The sequence below is a fragment of the Sander lucioperca genome, chromosome 3 (genome assembly GCF_008315115.2).
Source record: "Sander lucioperca isolate FBNREF2018 chromosome 3, SLUC_FBN_1.2, whole genome shotgun sequence".
Lineage (NCBI taxonomy): Eukaryota > Metazoa > Chordata > Actinopteri > Perciformes > Percidae > Sander > Sander lucioperca.
This window is the reverse complement of record NC_050175.1, coordinates 25566944-25588847: the sequence shown is the minus strand read 5'-3', so window position 1 is coordinate 25588847 and position 21904 is coordinate 25566944. Positions and strand designations below refer to the sequence as shown.

Genomic DNA, 21904 nt, shown 5'->3' with positions numbered 1-21904 from the left:
AATTATATGAAAAACACACACCATTGTGTGATTAGAAATACTATGATTAGAATTGTATGTAACAAAAAAAAACTTATTTATTATTTGTTATTTATTAGGTAGGCTATATGCATTTTTTATTATGAGCGTAAGAAGATGAAAAAAGCGACTCATAAGTACCCGCCCCGGATGACTGACGTCATATTACTGAGACGATACTCTCGAGGACATGACTTATTGAACAACCAGTGTGGATTTTATAAACGTCTCGTGAATAAACTGACGCAATGTTTGCTTGTAAACGTAGCTTGATGGTCTCTGCGCTTCGGGTTATTCGCAGTAATCAAGTAAATACACTTTAACGTTAACAGTCCTGGCTCGCACTGCAGTTCATAGGGTCGATTTGTTATGCTAGCAGTTTGATAAACTTGACGCAGCTCATCGCTCATCCTCGTTTCTGCCTCCTCAGGTTGTTGTTGTGTCTGGTCATGGGCAGAGATGTATGTCCACACAAACAGACGGAGAGGCCCGCATCGCGAACATACTGAAGGAGAAGTTCCCGTTAGCTGCATCGCTCAAAGTTGTGGATATATCAGGTAAACAGATCACAGATCTGTCTGGCTGCACCATATTTCAGATGTCCAATACCTAAAATATAGACATCATAACAAATATTATGTAGATATATTGTAGTGTAGAAAGCAGATGGTCACCACATGCACACATCTGGGAAATGTCAGTGTTGTTTGTGTGATCCGGTGCTGTGTTTAGGTGGTTGTGGGGCCATGTATGAGATCCATATAGAGTCCAGTGAGTTCAAAGGAAAAAGGACCATCCAACAACACCAATTAGTCAATCAGGTAAATAACAAGAATCACAATCAGCCCAGCATATTACCAGTGGCAGTATAAACTAACAAGTAGTGCAGAACTATGTGTGACATATTGTACAGTTGGATTTTGTCTACGGTCATATCTGTCTGTCAGCCATGCCTGTGAGGTTTTTAAGATTATCGCCTCAACTTTGGTGGACATTGTACACTTGTAGATGTTTATACTTCTTGTACCAGTTAAATGTTATTCATTAGCTGTTGTGTTTTGTTCTCCACAGGCACTCAAGGAAGAGATTCAAGGAATGCATGGACTGCGAATATTTACTGATGTTCCAAAACATTAGAAAAAGTCCTTCCACTGTTGACCCACAACTTTTTCCTTTTGTTCCCCCTGTCTATTATGAATGTATGGTTTTAAAGAGGATATTGTGTAGTAAATGAATTACATGATTGTTAATGTGTCAGTGGCAGAAAAGCATAGGGACATCGATCTTTGCATCTTCTCTGGCATACACAGTGTGAAATGTGAATAAAGTGAGTACACTAAGTTATCTTTAAACTAGTGAGATATCTTCTACTCTGAGATAGTATAAAACCGGTGACAGTACGCACAAAGACTTAGTAAAATGAAAGTAAAATTTTAAGTCAGGTAGGTTTGTGCCCAATTTGGGGCCTTCTCAGGGTTGATAACAATACTGGTGTAATTATATAAGCAGTCAAAAAAGTAATAAACAGAACCTCCTGAATGTTGGAGAATTACTACAGACCCTCGTTTGTAGAGCATTGCTTTTCAGGGTTACTGACACTGTTCATGCCATATCACAATTTATGTGTTACTGTCCCATGAAAGTTGATTGATTCTAAACTGATAACATTTCTTAGTTGATTGACTATGGATGCTCATGTGATTAAAACATTTTACAATCAAGTTTGCGAAGGAAACGGACATTTTAATACTAGAATCAGTTGCCACATCTAGTTAAATTAATCTAGCAGAGCCATACTCAACATTAGTTATTTTCACTACCTCCTCTTAAGGCAATGAGCAATATTAAAGTTGTTGACCACAGACGAAGCCTTAAAGAAACTTAGTGTATGTGCGTGCGTGCGTGCGTGCATATGACAGACACAGTAGATTGAAAAAGCTAATGTTAGCAGCTACATTTTTTTTCAGGTGGTATAGGCCTACATTCGAATCACCGAGTAACAGACGGAGCCAATAAGGGACGCTTATTCTTTGTAGTCGACTGAGCTTAATGGAACAATAAAGTTAACGTTACTTGGCTTCGCTTCTCCTGGATGTGTAAGTATGCGACATGTTACCACATTAGCCACGACATTATAAAGTGATAATATGTCGGAGAGACGATAACGTTAATGGTGTCGTGTGGTTTTAGGGAATTTTGACGAGTGATAGAAACAGTATTTCATGTTTTATGTTGTAACGTTATTGAGCCTTTTTTAAGCTGCACCAACGCTGTTTTTATCCGTCGTGTTTTGCCCATTCTCTAAAACCTCAATAACTAACGTTAGCTACTGTCCAGCACCTTTGACAAGGCATGACATGAACTTGTAGGTGGCGGAGGATGTTCAACATACATTTCCCAAGCGCACATGAAGGCACCACCACACTTGTTGAAGGGGTTAGTTGCACCATGGCTGTATGCGTTGCATTATACCAGAGATTCTCTAAATTATAGGCTATAGTTAAATATAGATACGTGTACACACTTCGCCAGCAGATGGTGCACTTCATACTTTAGCCCACTGCAAGCAAAGGCAGTAACGTTACACAGGGATGAATTATATTCCATGTTCTTGACAAACTTTAGTTGAATTAATCAGTATCTCATTGAATTGAATGAAGAAAAAAAAAGATTATCGAGAACTTACACTCAGCATGATTGAATAAAAGTGTAGACAGTGAGATTTCAGGCTCCGCCGTGGATAACCAACCATACAGCGCCTGTCTGTGCACAGGCTGCACACCACATCACTCTGAACCCCGAGGAGGAGCGGAGAGGCAGAGCAGCTGGTCTCCGACATGGCTAAAGAAGGAGCAGATATGACAGAGGAGACCGAGTACATGATAGACAAAAATGTGAGCAAAGAAGCAGAAAATGTGGAATCGTCCGGCGATGCCAAAGAAATGCGAGCGGTGGTACTGGCAGGTTTCGGAGGTCTTAACAAACTCAGGGTAACCAAGAAGGCAATGCCCGAGCCTCAGGATGGTGAAGTGAAAATACGCGTCAAAGCATGGTAAATATAAACACTTAGTGATGCATTGTATATGTAGGCTACTTATGGATTGTGATGTGCTCTGGCCTCCCCGTTATGGCCACGCTTCACTGTATTTCTGAACGCTGGGAATTTTCGCTGTCATGAAGCCACAGGTCTTAGTGCAGGAGGTAGGCTGGCTGGAGAACCAGTCATAAGCAAACACGAAGAGCAGACTGTTGTCAGCCAAGCAAGCATTTTTCAGGCAGATTTAGTTATTTTAAATAATAATTTTTGTTTGATAATAGCTGCATTTTCAGAGAAGTATTGATTAGCTCATAATTGCTGAACAAGATTACAGCTGTACCAATGCCAAGTATGGCTGATTCAAAGTTAGGATATTATTGTTTAATAGAAAATGCCTTGCATTCACAGGTGAATAGCCATTGACTCATTGTTGATAATAATGACATAAGTAATCCCTAAATCTATTAACAGCTCATAGTAAGTATTTGTATTATTGATTTAATAGCTGTCAGTGGTTGGACACAGTTCAGATGCATGATTTCCATTCAAATATTATATCAGATGGATTTAATGTCAACAAACTGTAAGGTCCTAATTGTTCTTTGTCACAGCGGCTTGAATTTCCTGGATCTGATGGTACGTCAGGGAACTGTTGATAATCCTCCAAAACCCCCTCTTGTCCCTGGGTTTGAATGCTCTGGAATAGTAGAGTCAGTAGGTGAAAACACAACAGGATTTGAGGTTAGTGACATTAAGGATTGTACCTCTGTAGCCTAATGCTGTGATGAATGAATGTTAAAAGTCAGTTTCTGAGCAACCAAATTGGCATCAACAAAACTAGAAACGTGCTGTAAGAATAATAATGAGATACCTATTAAAATAAAACTATAATCTACTATCAACGTCCTCCTTCGTGCCACATGCTTGTTTCACATTAGTGACAACATGTTTCTTTCAGATAGGCGACAGAGTCATGGCTTTTGTCAATTACAATGCCTGGGCAGAGGTTGTTTGCACACCTGTGGATTTTGTCTACAAGATGCCAGAGGAAATGACTTTTGCTGAGGCTGCTGCATTCTCCCTGAACTTTGTGGCTGCCTACATGATGCTCTTTGAGGTTGCCAATCTGCGAGAGGGGATGTCAGTGTTGGTTCACTCAGCAGGAGGTGGTGTAGTAAGTCCATTTCTTTTATGACTATTGCACAGCCACAGAACAAGTTTATCCAACTCTTATTCAAACTGACGGCTTACCTACAAGTGGAAGTGTTTTCCGTTATTACTTAATATCTGTTGTTTATGTCACAGTACAAAATGAAATTATATACTAACTAACTAGATTTTAAATCATTTCTTAATAAAATGTCTTGAACATTCTTTTGAGTAATTTAAGATTCGGAATGACTGAAAGAAATGCTTACAACAATTATTCAAAAAGCAGTTAATGTTGTTGTAACTATTTCATTATAATTAATACAATATAGATATTCTACACCACTCATTTTCTATGAATGTTTGATTATTATTTCATGGTGTAGCCTACATACATACTGTTGCCTTTGTGTGACCTTGGTATATTTAGAGTTAAACCCCTGTGTTTTCAGGCATTGATAATTTGTTGCAACTGTTTGTTATTTTCAGGGTCAAGCTGTGGCTCAGCTTTGCTCCACTGTACCTAATGTCACTGTGTTCGGGATCGCCTCATGTTTCAAACACGCAGCCATCAGAGACTCTGTGACTCACCTCTTTGACAGAAATGTTGATTATATACAAGAAGTGAAAAAGTAAGCATAGAAAGTTTTTCCGTACTTTGATTCATTTGAGGCTGAAGAGTCTGTTTTAGTTCCACAATCATTTGTTCATGTTAAAAAAGGAATTGCAAGGCATCATCAGGCATTGTCGCTGTAGCATGTTATACTTGTGCACTAATGTGATAACATGGACCTCACTGAGCACAGAGGGCTGTGTGAGGAGGCAGATGTTACCTGTTGCCTTATTTGGTCTTGTGTGGCTGTGGTCCCCATGGTAACTCACGGCTCATCTGAGAGAGCAGCAGCATTGTGTAGGGCTGAGGTTTGCACTGGCAATGTGGAACAACTGAGCCAATTAGGGCTGAGCATTGATGTCCTACACATTCCATTCACAACACAGCCAGTGTCAGCCAGTTTGCACTACAAAGAAAACACCTTGTAGCAAACGCTGCCTGAGATTTGATGTGGTATGATGCAGGTTTACTGCTATAATGCTGTGATGTTTTAATCTTTTCTTGAAGCTTTTGATTATTTAGAGAACTCCAAAACCTTGCTGCCTCCTCTGCTTCAGCAAGCCTTAGCAATTTGTGCCTATACCTATGAGTCATTTAATCAGGTTACATGCACCATATATGAAACACGCTCTATGGTTATATTTTTCAGATTATAATTCATGGGGATTCAAAAACATTTTTTCACAAGCAGTGATTATTTCATCTTTTCTGCCTACATATCCACAGTGGTAGTGGATTATTATGACTTTCATCTCTCTGGCCCACACATTCTTCTCAGGATCAAGAGCAAAGTGCAATTAAATGAGTCTTTTTACAGAAGGCAAAAACCATGGGAATCACAAGACCAGTTTAGCCAAGCAGGTATCCAGGGCCACAAGGCAGAATGTAGTTGCCTTGATAATGACATGACTTTCATTCTTACATTTTTGTGTATTTAGTGAGTAACTTTTCTGTCTGATTGATGCTGTGTGCCATCATGAAACCTTTTTGTAACACGATAGAAAGCATGTTACTAATGAGGAGTGATGTAGGCATTGCAAAACATCAAGTTATTTATAAGAAAACTGTAGCCAGAGTCCAAAGAAAATGTGGGTTGTATACTGCAACTTTATACTCCAGAGAATCCATGCTCATAACTAAATCCATGATTGGTTGAAACCTGAAGCTGCTACAGAGTATGACTCACAGGCTGCATTTATGGATTTATAGAATATGTTTTGCACTTTCACATGTGTGCTCACAGACATAAACAAGGTAATAAAGCCACATCACTGTAAATGTACGAAGCTGACCTCTGATTGTACTTTATCTCAACTGAAAGCTGAAATATTTAGTTGATCAACAATAGAAAGAAAATGAATCTGCAACTATTTTATCATATTTCCTAAAGCTTGAGGTGATGTCTTTAAATTGTTTTTGTCCAACCAACAGTCAAAAACCCAAAGATAATCAGTTTATATAATGTTAATAAAGGCTGCAAATTCTCACATGTGCTCTGGGAAACTGTGTTGGGCATATTTTAAAAAAATTTGACATTAGACGGATCAAACAATAATTGAAACATAATCATCAGTTGCAGCTCTAATGTTCAGATGAAATAATTGGTGAATTAAATTATATAAATAATTTTTTCAGTGTACTTAACCTTTACTTTGTTGATGTTTTAGGATTTCTCCAGAGGGAGTAGACATTGTGTTGGACTGCCTGTGTGGGGAGAACACAGCGAAAGGCCTGACTCTGCTGAGGCCTTTGGGAACCTACATACTCTATGGTGGGAACAATACCTATGCTTTTCCATTTAGTACTTTCAAAGTGGAAATAACTACATTTGCAGTGTATTTGTGTGTAGTCGATTTACTTCAAGTTACAACCTTACTATTAGCAGTTAAAGTGTTAGTCCGACATTTTGGGAAACACACTTTTCTTCTTTCTTGCCGAGGGTAATGTGGGAAGATCGTACATTCTAACATCTGTCCATAAAACCTGGTGACAACAAGACGTCAGGAAGACACTGCTCCAGGCCAAGAAACAGTCTGGCAAACAAGATACATAAGGGATAATGTAGCACTACAGCGTATTAGAACCTGACACGGTGATGCAGTGTCTTGAATCATCCTGAAGGGGTTTAAATTCGCAATAAGCGCTCGCTCTACATGATACTGCTAATTACACGGCTAAGAAATCAATGACTTGACACAAAATATTGACTTAACATTTTTTTTATTTGTATGTATATAAATGTATTTATTTATAGATATAATATTAAATGGTCCTTCCGACTCAGAGTCTATGATCAGAACTGTGTCCAAAGCAAATAACTGCATCTGTCATTCATAGCAGGGGTCTGCTATTCAGAAATAACTTTAGAGGTGCTTGTAGGTGGATTTTGTTACCTTTGGACAGAGCTAGGCTAACTGTTGCCCCTGTTTACGGTCTTTATGCTAAGCTAAGCTAACCATCTCCTGGCTAAAGCTTCATTCTCAACGGGCAGACATGAGGATGGTATTGGTCTTCTCATCTAACTCTTGGCAAGAAAGCAATAAGAGTATTTCCCATAATGTCGAACTATTCCTTTAAAGAGTTTTGCATTCATTAAATGTGTTGGCAGCCGGACTGAGAGTGAGATAGTGAGGCTCACTTGAATAAAACATACTCCATCCATAGCCTGCAAATTAAATGTATTGTCCTTCACAGACATACTTATCTGATCTCTGTTGATTTCTTTAGTTTGTCTGAAGCCTCATGAATCAAGTAACAGATTTAGAGGGATATTATTTCATTAGTTTTATTTATACTTAATATGTGCAACGGCATGCTTGCACAGATCTAAGGGTCTAAAGGTGCCAACTGTTCTCCCACATACATCCTTCATGCTTTGTGGCTGCCTGTTATTGACCAGTCACTTTTGCCCAGCCTTTGCACAGCATACAGCAATCCTTTTATTTTTGTTTTTTCAGGCGCGTCAAACATGGTAACTGGGGAAACAAAGAGTTTCTTCAGCTTTGCAAAATCTGTGAGTCAGAGATGCAGTCTGTTATGAACATTTGAAGGAAACAGTACTACCCAATGAACATTTAATCATTTCATGGCAAATGAAACACACACAAATGAGTCACTCGGAATGAACGTGTCTCTCTGTGTTTTTGTTTTTTCTCTCCAGTGGTGGCAGGTGGAGAAGGTGAATCCTATTAAACTATACGAGGAGAACAAAGTCATAGCAGGATTCTCGCTCCTCAACCTCCTCTTTAAACACGGGAAATGTAGTCTTGTGAAATCAGTGATGGACAAACTCTTGTGTCTCTATGACCAAAAGAAGATCAAGCCGGTAGTGGACTCCCTATGGGCGTTGGAGGAGGTAAGACCCTGGGGTGATAAGAGGCTTTAACACAATGAATAAAGTCAATGATTAGCACATTAAAAATGGAGAAGGAGACACCAGGTTTAAGATGTAAGAGAAGATTTTATGCAAACATCTCGGACAGCAAGTCATCTGTTGTTTGTCACTGTTGCTTTCTGTGGGACATTGTCAGCTGTTTCTGGACAATCTTCCACAGATGGTGGGTAGGTTGCATCTTTATCTTCCACAATTATTTCACACCCACACAAAGCCCAACAGGCAATATAAGTCAATCACTTCACTTTCAAATTCTACAAACTTGTTAAAGGTCCTATGACATGCTGCTTTTTGGATGCTTTTATATAGGCCTCAGTGGTCCCCTAATACTGTATCTGAAGTCTCTTTCCCGAAATTCCGCCTTGGTGCAGAATTACATCCACTACGAGCCAGTCCCACAATGAGCTTTCCTTAGGACGTGCCATTTCTGTGTCTGTAGCTTTAAATGTTATTGAGGAGAGAGGTGGGGCAAGGTGGAGGGTGGGGGTGTGGCCTTGACCAGCTTGTGGCCACGGTTGTAGCTCTATTTCCTCATGGGCAGGCCAAATTCTCTGGGCAGCTGTGGGCAGCAGGCAAAGCAGAGAAAGGGGAGGTAACCTTTCCCCTTATGACGACATAAAGGGAAGATTCCAGATCGGCCCATCTGAGCTTTTATTTTTTCAAAGGTGGAGCAGGATACCCAGGGCTCGGTTTACACCTATCGCTATTTCTAGCCACTGGGGGACCATAGGCAGGCTGGGGGAACTCATATTAATGTTAAAAAACCTCATCAAGTGAAATTTTCATGCCATGGGACCTTTAAGTCTCATTTTAACTGTGGTTATTCCATGTCTTTGTACAGTTCATCTGCACATACCTATTCTAATTACAATAGCCTTTTCGCATACAGTATACCTCAACAAGTGGTAATGCAATGCTTGCTTGCTTAGGTCTTGAGCTTGGCTCAGGACACAACAGGTGTATATGTTGCGGTCCTCAGTATCTTATAACCCATTGTGTGCTGGTCGCATCCCTCCCTAACTCTTAAGTCAGGAAATTACACATGACAGCATCACAGTTACCAGGTATTTGTGTTCAGGTGGACATCGTTTACTGGTAAATAAAGTTTGCCTTCATGGGATGAAAAGGGACGTTTGAACACACCGCTGGCTGTGGTCTGTCTGAGAGAGTGTCTCACTTGTTGTGGTATCTCTGAACCCACACCTAATAAGAATGTTTGTATATTTTTACACAACCCTTTTGTGGGCCATTAGGTCTTCACATCCCTGGTGGTACCTTTTGCCGAATGAAAAACTCTATACCTGCAGGGCCTACGGTAATCATCCCTAGTAGACAGGACACAGAAAGATAGAAAAATCTTGTGGACTATTTTAGTATCTTTTAGGACATTCCTCTTTTGGTTTGATAATAGATACAGATATAAACTGTTAGCAAAAAAGTTGCTGTTGACAATTTTTCAAAGGGCTTTCCACACCCATAGTCCAGCTATACAGGTGTTTTCACTTTTTTCCCCATGTTCGACAGCCCTAGTGTGGCCGTGTACAGACTGTGATTGATTGATTGATTGATTGATTGATTAGTTGCACCTGAGGTGGGAGGGGCTACACCTTTATTTTTTCTAATGGTTTATGAAGTTTGGTGACAATGCAATTCTGACATAGTTCTGCACCACTTCAACCTAAGCAGACATTTAATTAGCTGGAATAAGTAAAAACACCTGTGTGGGTGTGTAGGACTTGTAAATTAGGCACTAAAGATCTAGTCACTATTCATTAATGTGCCCATCACAAATCACTTTTTCTGGGATTCGGGGTGTTATTTTGTGTCTCTGGTGCTTCCACACGCATACAAACTTGGAAACATCCATGCTGTTTTGAGTGAGATACGGGTTTCTGAATGTATCCTGTCTTCAGTCTCCGGGTGAGCTGGTCAAAATCGGCAGGGCCGTCTACGTCATCGGCTGAAACATTAGCTAATACCACATCAGCTAGCTGTTTCTCCAACTTTGGTCAGTATAAGGCAGGATTAGCCAGGAGACTTCTTCTAAATGAGGGCAAACTTCCAACTTTGCGTGGAATACCTGCAGACGAGGGACATGTAAGTAGTTCTATAGTGTTGTAGCAGTGTTATGCCATTGAGAACGAGGTGGCTAACCGCTAGCAGCGCTAGCTTCTAGCTAGTAGTCCTTACCTAGCTACTGCGCATGTGCGACTCCCAACAAAGATGGGATAGAAGTGTGATGCCTCACTCTGTAGCTAAAACAGAGAGCTCAACACACAGGGTTAAATAAGGAGCTACAGCAATGTGCAGTACAACAAAAATATGGTGTTTTTTGAAAATTAAACCATGTAAACCTATTCTGGTACAACCTCAAAATACAATTATGAACCTGAAAATGAGCATAATATGGGCGCTTTAAGTAAATAATAGAGCTATTTCACAGCAGACATCATGGCTACCATATAGCAGGAAAAGCACAGGTGTAAAAAACAATTGTTAACTATGGCTCAGTGCTTTTCCTGCTAGGACATGTAAAACATGTCTGCTGTGAAATAAAGGTTGATTGAAAGTTTATTCTTGGCAGCAGGCAATACCATAACTGCTGAGTCAAAAGGATAAAAGCCACTGTCTGTGGTAATGAGGTTTTATCTCCATTTCCAATAGCTCCATATTACTGTTCTCATGTAACCATTAAAACATAAGCTAAAGTCACTTCCTCAGCACAAAGTTTGACCTAAAATCAATTTGCCTTATTGTTTCAATCAGTGATATCAAAATGCATTTAACACATTCTCTGTCTTTACAAGCGAAATGCTCCAAGAATTCAGATAGACGATGAGGCAGTGCAGGTAATCCATCGCTAGAAGCTGATAATAAGTCATTCTGAACTTTGTATCTACAGTCAGAGAGAGAACAGATTGATGAAATGATCTCCAGATTCTCATTTCTCATGGGAAACTCCCCTGGTTGTTATTGTCCATAAATTTGGCAGATTTGTCAGGCCATTCACTGGAACCATTGCCTGTGAAGAATCTCATTAGAGGGGAGGATGGCGTGGGATACAGTGTCAGGGGCACTGCCTGCCTCATTTGTTCATATGCCTGGACAGAGAACTCAGAGGGCGTTAGTTTACATGTTGACCATGGCAACCTTTTTTCTGGAATGAAAAGTTGTAGAATGTGCGTGACCGAAATAGAATAACACTGCTGTTGGACAAACAGCAGTTTTAGTTAGGAAAAAATGTATCTGTCACTTTCACCTGGGAGTCCCAAGGTAAATGCTATTTAGGATACTAAAAAAATAAAAGTGAGACTGCATAAAGAATGTCGCAGAGATTGTTTGAAAGTACCAGGGAAACCCCATTACACCTACAATGCAAGTGGATATTATCCCCTCTTGCAAATTGCAAATTGCTGGTGTTTCTGACCTATTTTTGCTCTTGGCTTGATTTCCGCTATTGCTTTTAGCAAATGAATGCTTGCGACACAATGGCTCCCAGATAAAGGGATGCATTCAGTTGTGTCTTTGTGTGGACTGTAATGAGTAATCTGTTGTGATGTGTAATTTTTTCTCTACACAATTAAGTCAGACAAGCTTTAATGAGTAGTATTGTTTTATTGTTTACAAGTTTTGACCTGCAAAGTGTGTTGTTGGGCAGAGAGATTGTTGTTGGACGTAGATGAGAAAATGTCACCATAATGTGATCATTGGGTGTTGGGGTGCTCTACACTGATGGCAGACTAAAGCTTTAAAGCTCTGGTGTGTTGTTGAATTGGAGAAAATCATGAAATTGATTGCACATTGATTGGGAGTCTGGTGTAACACTGTGTTTGAAAAATGTATCTAGTTGGCAAAAGTTGGTGTCTTATGTTACATTTAAGTATGCAATAAATTATCCTTATTACAAGTAGTATAAAGTTATTTCATACTTCATTCATACTCACATAAATGAAACAAAAATAAACATATCTATGAGGATAATATGTCTTTACAGAGCTGAGGACTTTATTATGTTAAAGTAAGTTTTTTCAAGAATGTGAATATTAAAATCATGTTTTTTTGCATGGTGTGACTCAATTTTAAATTGTATGAGACATCATTTATTTGGTATTAGAGCCTACTTTAGACAGCAGTCTAAAGCTGGTTAATCAAATCTCCAATGCAAAATACTGCCTACATTGTCCTTGCAATCTTAGGTGAAATGAAGCTGTGTACTTGTATGCTTAATATCAATCAATCAATCAATCAGACTTTATTTATATAGCACTTTTCACACAGAAAAATGAAGAACAAAGTGCTTCATACAAATCCACACACACACACACACACACACACACACACACACACAGATATACACATATAACACAATCCCCCCCACTTCCCAGCCCCATTCAACCACCTACCCAACCAAATTGACGGAAATTATGTCATTCAAAGCAGGAACAAGCCGAACCAAAATGAAACAAACTGGGGAAACGCCATCATATGTGAGGAAACACCAGAGGCAAGACACTTAAAACCAAAAGATACTTAAAGATATAACTAAATAAATAAATAACGACTCTGAAGAATGGTTAAAAAGTACATAAACTGTAAATTGTTAAAACATAAAATGCAGATACATAGATAACTAGAATAAAAACAACTATTAAAATTAATTATAAAAATAACTCAAACAGACTACATATAAAATAGACCACAAGTAGATAAATAATAGAAACCTCCGTGGATCAGTTCTGCAGGCATGGTCAGTGCAATGTCAGATGTAGCCTAGCAGGGTGAGTTAGCATCATTTAGTCAACATTAAGGCTATTCACTTTTCTCACAGAGTAAAATTTAATTACAGCTGCTCGAAGGAAGTGTTTCTGTGTCTGTAATGACCAGGAAGTGGTTGTCATTGTCAAGAGTCATTATTTTATGAGATTTCATTTGTGATATCAGAGTTTATGTATGTATGTATGTTGTTGTTGTTGCTTTTTTAAAACAGTTTCTTGAAAGTAAGTTCAATGTTGTGTTTTATTCTCAGGTAAAAGAGGCCATGCAGAGAATCCATGACAGAGGCAACATAGGAAAACTCATTCTGGATGTCGAGAAGTCTCCCACCCCTTTGGTAACTTTTTAAATGTGTTTTGAAAGTTAATTGCATGAATAAAGTTATCAGAAAGCACACATCAAAACGACAGGGCTGTTAAATAGCTCTTAATCTTAATTGCAATTCTACAAAGATTTACAATGTTTTGTAAAAGACTTTTGCAACAACACTTTACATCTTTTACAGTAAGAGGGGCTGATGAATTGATTTTAAAGTAACTAGTAACTAGATAGTTAACTATCTGTATGCCATCTTATGATATAAACAAGCATAAAATACCATTTATGAATTGAACAGGAGACACAACAAACACTTTATGCCTAAAATGTCACACCGAACACATTATAAAAGTAGGATTATCAGTTACAGCTTGCTGTATCATATAAAGTATTATTACTAGATAAATGTAAAACTAAGATAAGAAAGTTAATCATTGTCATAAATATGAATGACAAAAAAACAACAAATAAAATGAAAGTATTGTATGACATTGATGGTCGAGGGTACAGAGGAAGAGGAAAGAGTAGGGGAGATGGCAATAAATTGGCAGCTGTAAAAGAATGCACAATACAGAACCAGTGGTGAGGATAGCCAGCACCACGTTTTTATGGAACCCACGCAACTTCTAGGCATTTCCGCCCTACGAAGCAGCTCGATTGGTTGGGGTTAGGCATTGACCTCGAGTGGTTAAGGTTAGAATAACTGATTGGTCAGGGGATAGGACCTGAATAAATCGGGTTGTGTTACCTTGTGTTAGCATGGACGCCTGGCCAATAGTAGTGTGTGAATGCTATAGAAGGGCGGGTCTTGCCTAGAAGTTGCGTGGGTTCCATAAACGTCACGCAGCACCAATCAGCCAATAGAAAAATGTAATTGCAACAGCCGTGTTTCAACAAGTAGAGGGCAGTCTCTATGCATATTTATAACACAATATGTAGAATTCAAATACTTTGCACTAAAATGTCAAGATTTGAATCCATCAACAACACTTATGAAAACCCATATACATTGTTTTTTAGCTGAAAAAGTGGTTTGGGCTTTAGTTACTCTTGAACATCTATAGTGGAAATGCTTTTTTTGGAAACACTGTAAACATACAAAGATGATGCTGATTATGGGCGTTCCCATCTCTGTGCTTTATTAACCACACAGCTAAGTTGCTGACTGATTCACTGTGTAATATATATTAATATAATTATATTGTTGTTGATAAATAGTTACATTAAACATTTCTGATGCCTACAGCACATTTTCAGGTCCAATCAGGGTCACGTGGAGGCAGTGAGTCGGGGTTTCTCCTGTTTTATAGCAGTCATTTCCAAAGTGATATCAACATCAAACCTAGAAACACTATGTGATATGTAGACACGCTTGTATTGAAAGTATAGGCCCTGTATACAGCTGCCCATTAGTAGAGGACACATTTACACATTTACTGTATCGCTTGAAATCACATTTGTGTTCACCTCTGTTTCTCTGTATGGGTAGCTCAGTACACAGTTAATGACAGCTGAATAATATTTTACCACTAGATGGCCAGCGACAGCACAGAGACCAGTGAGGCAGGAGAGGAGGAAGAGGAGCCAGAGGGAGACAACGACAGCAAGGAGCGAATGCCTTTCATCCATTAAACTCTTCAAACCCCACTTAACACGCCTAGAGACTGCAGAGGAACCCAACCACACACAAGTGTTGTGCAGTACAGTATGTGTGTGTTTGTATGTATGTATGCATGTATGCATGAATGGATGTATGTACAATATATGTTTGTGACTCTTGTCTGTTACCTATTGTTTGTCAGTTGATTGGTCATGCATAATTATTGGGTAAATGAAGACTAACATCATGTTTGTCACCCAAGCAACAGGCGTGCCATTCTAAACATAGTATTATTATATTCTTTATGGTATTATGTTGTAATTTAATGCTACCCAGTAATGGTAATAGGTTTGTGTCCATTTTACAATTTAATTCATCTGCCAACAGTTTATTGACTGAATAAGCATTTAAACCTGCTGGCTTGCCATTATCCCTTTATGATTTACTAAAGCACATAAGTGCCATATACTATAGGAACAAGTGTAATTTGATTCCCACCTGTCCTCCGTGATGACAGCTGTAAAAGCAAACGATTGACATAAGTTTGAGAAAGTGCCCTCAATGTTTTGATGCTTCTGACCAAGAGAGTGAATTACTTTCTCATGCTACACTAGTAATGTGTAAGCCATGAGAGGTAGAAAAGTCTGTGTGTAGATTTTTGCATATTTTGTTCTTAGTTGCCAACCTTGTAATATTAGAGGATCACCAGTGCCTTTGAGCTACAAACGATAGTTTGGTACTCAAAATGCTTTCCTCGTTCACGTTGAACAAACCAACAAAAAAAGGTATTTTTAACTGAAATACAAAAACCGGTGCATAAACTTTTAACTACCAGAGCTCTGTTTATGTAGTAACTTATTGGATTGAGGACATATTTTCCCTCTACGCTGTATGTTCAGAACTTTTACTAAAATAATATACGACGCCATACAGTGTTACATTTATTGAAAGGTCAACATTTAATAAGAATATATGTAAATACAAGAAAACACAAGATAAATCAGTAAATTCAGAATTGTCTTAGGGAGGATCATGAAGTGGTCAGTCAGACTGTAGACGGAGGTTTTTGGGGTCTCTGCTTTGCTTGTCTGACTAAAGTTGTTTACTTGCTGGTGCCTCACAACAAAAGTGCCATAAGACTCCAACGTAAAAAAATTATTTTTCACAATGAGCTGATGTACAGTATAAAGCCAGCGTGATGTAGGTCTGAGTAACGCTGTGTATTCCATTATTTAAGTATGATTCCCTCTGCTCTACTCGACATCTGTGAGTTGTTAATGAAATATAAGAGAACGGCTGACAAAACACAAATGTTCACACTCACATATTCAAATAATTGATCTGTTTTTATTTTTGATGTTTTAAATTAAAAACAAACTATTGTTTTCACTATTTCTTTGACCTTGCTTTTTCAGTATATTTTATTTTGGCTAGTCATCTGAACTATTTATTACTTTACTTGAATCATTCAAATGAAACCAGAGTATACATCAAAAAGTATTTTCTCAACTATAAAAACAATAGAACAAAACTTTTGTAATAATGCCATTTTAGGAAACAAAAAATGTAACAGCAAAACTAATGGGTAAACAGTGCATGCTTTGAAGTTGAATGACAAACAGTGGAGAGACAGCGTTAATGGGTGTACAAAAGTGATGAAATAAGTAATTTTAGAAGTTGATTTATAGACTTGGAGTAATGATGATGTGTAGACACTTTGGAAATACATCTCCATTTTGATGCCTTTAAAGTCAGGCCTGTTTGTGTGTGAGAGAAAGCGAGAGTGCATGTTTTTGAGTATATTCATATTGCCTTGTGTCTAAAATAGAAACGTGTTTAAAGAAGTGTTTAGCATTGTAGTGTGTTCACAACATTCCTTGGTAAACTCTGGTTCACTGGTGGTCGTATATTTTTGTCACAGTTTTGTTGTGTACTTTCTTTGAGTACAGCTCTGTTTACTTGAATAAATGTATCTGCAAAGTATTCCTTGATTGTGTTTTTGTCTTGGTTTAATGTTTGATTATATTTCACATGGTATGAGTTTTGTCACTGTCCCTGAGGTCCATTTGTATATTACTTTATTTTTTTTTAAGTTGTCCCTCTTCTCTTTTAATATATTATGTAAATATTTAATTTGAGCTCATGTAATAAATTTACCTGGATTTAAATCATAAGTGAACTTCATGAGAACTTGAGATGTTAACGTGTAAGTTTTTCTTGGTGTACAAAATATGGACTATGGTACAATATTTCATTTGAATTGGTGACACTGATCTTGGGTTCCCACCTTGCACTGTGATGATTGTATAGATCTTCTGTGCTGCTGTGCATCCATGTTTTAGAATTTGTAGCTTCTTTACAGCAACATCCATATTTAAAGCAGTGTCTCCTGTCATGGCTACAACTTTGTGTTCTATTAGAATCAGCTTTTTTGGCCAAACGTGTGAACAACTGGCCTTCTTTTACAGCTTGTTCAGACTGCTGACCTCTAAGCCTTGATGCTACCAGCCCAGCACACCAAGAAGAAGAAGAAGAAGAAGAAGAAGAAGAGAGAACTAGTTATACAGAAGATAGAAGATCTGCAGGAGCCTGTTGCACACACTGAAGGATCTGAGTCTGCTCTGTCCCCTCCTGAAGAGGGCATCAGTGTTGTGAGTCCAGTCCAGTTTTTTTTATTGATTTGGACCCCAAGGTATACTTGTATGAGTCCACTCTCTTCACTTCCTCTCTCTGGATGATAACCAGGACAGTTCCTGTTCCTCTGGTAGCCCACCACAAACTAATTGGTTTTGCTGATATTGAGCTTTAGGTGATTGTTGTTGCACCATGTGACGAAGCTCTCTATCAGCCATTTGTACTCATCTTTAAAAATAGTCATACATGTCAATATAGGGATAACCATCCTTCAAAGTCTTCACAGCATATAATATATGAGGCTGGACAGACATGGATGTAAACTACAACTTGACTGGTTGGCAGAGGCATACAACCGTGAGGCTGTAACTTTAGTTCTTGTTTAGCTCACCCCTCCCGTCTGTATACAACATCTCACTCTAAAAATAGCTTTGCCTGCACCAGAGCCGGGAACTGGACTTCCTAGGGTTTAATTGAAGAAAATATTATACAACTGGAACTGTGTGTGATCAATATCTATAGTGTGGCAGCAACATTTACTCTGCTATTTGTTTTCCAATACTGAATGTTGTAAATGAAACCCTTATTATTGTAGATTTATACCACTTAGTGTACAAGAATGTTATACATTTTCTGAGTTGACAACAAAGTGTAAGATTATTTTTCTTACTTGTCAAAAGGTGACTTGGCATGTCCAAAACTGACATGGAAATGGATGTATTTAAGAACACTGTAATGTGAAGCAGTCAATGAATTTCCCGTTTGTTTGTGAAATGAAAGGGAATATTGCTTAGTGCACCATGTCCCAAGTAAATATTTATCAAAAGCCAGACACAAGGAAATCATTATTTGCCACTCTACACGTATAACTCTCTCACCTCCTCCTGATGTTTGGACAAAAACAGAGTCGGAGCCAAAGCAGGGAGAGTACCCAGGAAGGCATACAGAAGGGCCAGTATATATTGAGCTGTTTTTGGTTCCTTTCACAGCAGTACAAGGTGTGTCCTGTCACTGTAGAATCCACTGGCCTCAGACATGGCGCGTCTGGCCCTCCCTGCCCTCCTCGTTCTTTGCTTCTCCTTGCTCCACTTCAGCTCCAGCCGCCCATCTCGCACCAGGAAGGCTGTGTTACCCCGTCAGTCCGGAGGTAACTATACACACAGCTTATAAATAACGTGCTTGCCACCGATTTTCATCTGACCTGTTTTTCTTGCCTCTTCGTCGAGATGCAGCTGCAGAAGAAGATGATGTGAAGTCCCAGCTTGATAGGTTGTGGCAGGAGGTGAATTCACTGAAGGAGATGCAGGCGTTGCAAACAGGTACTGCCCTACATAAAGGAAGATTAAAGACAGGAAATTACAGTGATACATTAGATTCATAAGCATTACTGGACATTGGTTGGTTAATAATATTCATTGTGGTTTTAGGTTATAATTATATCATGGTGCTTTCCCTCACTGTTATCTGTTAATTTAGGCCACTGGGCCATCTTGCAAGACTGTGGATTTTTGCTGAGAGATAATTGCTAACTTGATAACTAGATTTTGAGCTGAATCTCCAGCAGAGGGCAGCAGCACTCATATCAGCCATTATATTGTAAAGTAAAATTGAATTGGGAAGATTGTAGGTAACACACAATTTATAGGAAATGTTAAATCATCTAAATTATTATTTCTTACAATTGTGTTTTTTTTCTCTTAGTTGATCATATAAAAATACTACAACTTTATTGTTTTTTATTTTTGAAATCTCTATTATGCCCCCTTTTTCCTTTCTTGGCTGATTTACTGCTCACTATTCACACTGTGAACTCTATGAACTATGAGTTAATAAGTGTTGTAATGTAAGAAAGTACAAATACTTTGTTACTGTACTTAAGTAGAATTTTCACGTATCTGTACTTAACTTCGTTATTTATATTTCTGGAAACTTTGACTCCACTACATTCCCTAAATAAAATGTATACTTTTACTCCACCACATTTCCCCTAAGCATCTTCGTAACTCGTTACTTGCAAGTAATGTTTTTGCATGTTGGAGTGAAAGATTCTTTTTCACAAAAAAATTTGAATTCTGTTGTTTGAATTTGATGTTCAAGAAGGATGTGGAAACCCTGAATATTATGCTTTACTATGAGGAAGCCACAATAAAGTTCAGAATCAAAGTTTTTATTTACCTTTACTTTTCCTTCTAATAATTAAGTACATTTAATATCAGAAAATTACTTCTGATACTTTAAGACTTTTACTCAAGTAATATTCAAAAAGGTGACTTTAACTTCTACCAAAGTCATTTTCTGGTAAGATACTTAATTAATATGGCTGCATGAATTGCTAAAGATTCTGTTGGAGAAAGAAGGGGGAATAAAAAACATTATTTTTGTACAATGTCTATCATAATTTGTTTCCTATTACTGAGGAAACTAAACATTGCAATAGTTTTTTTTTTAAAACTCTTTAAACACCATATAGTTCTACATTACAATTCAGTTTACTAATGAAGTAAGTGCATTGTGTTTTCAGTCTGTCTCCGTGGCATCAAAGCTCACAGAAAGTGTTATCTTACAATTGAGGAACCCAAACATTACCATGAAGCAAATGAAGACTGTATTGCACAAGGAGGAACTCTTGCAACGCCACGGGACATGATGGAAAACAATGACCTGAGAGACTATGCAAAGAGGAGTGCTCCAGGATCCAAGGACTTCTGGATCGGTGTAGCAGACATAGTGAAAGAAGGCCAATATGTTGATGTCAACAGCCTGCCAGTCAGCTACTTCAACTGGGACCGCTCCAAGAAGCAGCCCACAGGAACGAAGAGGGAGAGCTGTGTTGCTCTTTCAGTGGTTGCACAAGGAAAGTGGTACGATGAGGTGTGTCGCAGCCTCAAAAAGTACATCTGTGAATATATCATTCCCTAAGAAGACAGGACATGATTGGTTGTTGGCAACTTGATAATCATTTATGCGAGTAATTCGTTAAATTATTGGGTTGTCAAATCTGTGCTAATTCATATGACTTGCATTATGAAATTTATTTTATTAAAATCTGTCTCAATGGTTATTAATTAGGTTGTTAATTAGCTTTAATACACACAGTAGTAACTGTAATCATTAGTAATCAGGTGAAAGATGACTTCTGTTTTATAACAGATAACAGAATACTTCATGTTCACTTGTGCATATCCCAAATCCTCAGGTGATGACTGAACTAAAGAAGACATTCTGTTACATAGAAATAAACAAGAATGTAAACTTTGTTGTTTTGTTACAACTTTTGTTTACAATTTCGTACATACACTTTTCAGAATTTCACAATTATTTTTCTGCATTAAAGAAGTATTTTACCGCTGGAAAGAGTGTATTTTCATAAAACTGGGCTGTCTATGCTATGTAGAATCACACAAACATTGTTTTAACTGGTGCTACATGCCATGTAGTACATGGCTAGAGAAAACAGAAAAGGAGCTATGATATGGTAGAAAAATTTCAACTACCAGAATGCACTGCGCCGCACCGCTGTTGAGTGACGTAATGCGAGCTATATTGTATGACAAGCTGGACTCAAGCAAAAGATAAAACACTTAAGCCAGTTATGTTAGACAAGAAAACAATACTTACCATCATTGCAACATTCTTAAAAAATATCGACTTTGATATATGAGACTAGATATCGTCTTAAATTTTGGATATCGCAATATCGTGATATGACACAAGTGTTGTCTTTTCCTGGTTTTAAAGGCTGCATTACAGTAAAGTGATGTCATTTTATGAACTTACCAGACTAGCTGTTTTATTATTTGCCTTTACCCACTTAATCATTATATTCACATTACTGATGATTATCAAAACTCTCATTGTGTTATTATTTTGTGAAAGCACCAATAGTCAACCCTACAATATCAATGCAATATCGACATCGATGTATTTGGTAAAAAATATTGTGATATTTGATTTTCTCCATATCGCCCTTGTCAGCAACCGGTCATACGGCCTTGTGTGCTCTGAATTAATTTGGCATGCAGTTAACACACCAGTCATAATTTTGTTTTAATGAAAACTGAACTCCTGGATGTTATGGAAGAAGGAAATAACGAGAGTAACAGGTGAACTAGCTTTAAAGGTGAGTTTTCTTTAAGTGTTGTGGAGACTTTAAAGTAGTAAGAAACTATTTATTTTAGTATTAATTTTGTACATTTAGAACAGATAAAAATGTGCAATTAATCGCGAGTTATGGACAATCATACGATTAATCACGATTAAATATTGTAATCGATTGGCAACCCTAATTTATACTGTATACTGTGTGTTCTAAATCTTTAAATCCGAACGTGGTCATCCAGTTTCATGAAACCATGTTGTGCACTTCAG

At 38.0% G+C, this 21904-nt stretch overlaps 3 protein-coding genes across 4 annotated transcripts; all 3 read left to right on the top strand.

The window, feature by feature from the left end:
- The first annotated feature begins 170 nt into the window (after positions 1-170).
- On the top strand, positions 171-1575 carry bola3 (bolA family member 3). 2 transcript variants are annotated; one of them, XM_035999570.1, is made up of 4 exons: positions 171-326; positions 452-575; positions 751-839; positions 1090-1575. In XM_035999570.1, the coding sequence occupies exons 1-4, from the start codon at positions 267-269 to the stop codon at positions 1153-1155; spliced, it is 339 nt and encodes a 112-aa protein (XP_035855463.1). In that variant the 5' UTR covers positions 171-266; the 3' UTR covers positions 1156-1575. The 2 variants fall into 2 exon arrangements, with proteins under 2 accessions (XP_035855463.1, XP_031180172.1); XM_031324312.2 differs by having other exon boundaries at positions 172-326; positions 449-575.
- A 1013-nt stretch (positions 1576-2588) lies between these two features.
- vat1l (vesicle amine transport 1-like) lies at positions 2589-16885 on the top strand. Its single transcript, XM_031324311.2, has 9 exons — positions 2589-3070; positions 3667-3796; positions 4014-4229; positions 4694-4836; positions 6485-6588; positions 7775-7830; positions 7978-8172; positions 13238-13321; positions 14836-16885. Exons 1-9 carry the CDS (start codon positions 2856-2858, stop codon positions 14932-14934), a joined length of 1242 nt encoding a protein of 413 aa, XP_031180171.1. The 5' UTR covers positions 2589-2855; the 3' UTR covers positions 14935-16885.
- A 1497-nt stretch (positions 16886-18382) lies between these two features.
- clec3a (C-type lectin domain family 3, member A) lies at positions 18383-20890 on the top strand. Its single transcript, XM_031324113.2, has 3 exons — positions 18383-18683; positions 18769-18855; positions 20058-20890. Exons 1-3 carry the CDS (start codon positions 18572-18574, stop codon positions 20453-20455), a joined length of 597 nt encoding a protein of 198 aa, XP_031179973.1. The 5' UTR covers positions 18383-18571; the 3' UTR covers positions 20456-20890.
- Positions 20891-21904: the final 1014 nt, after the last annotated feature.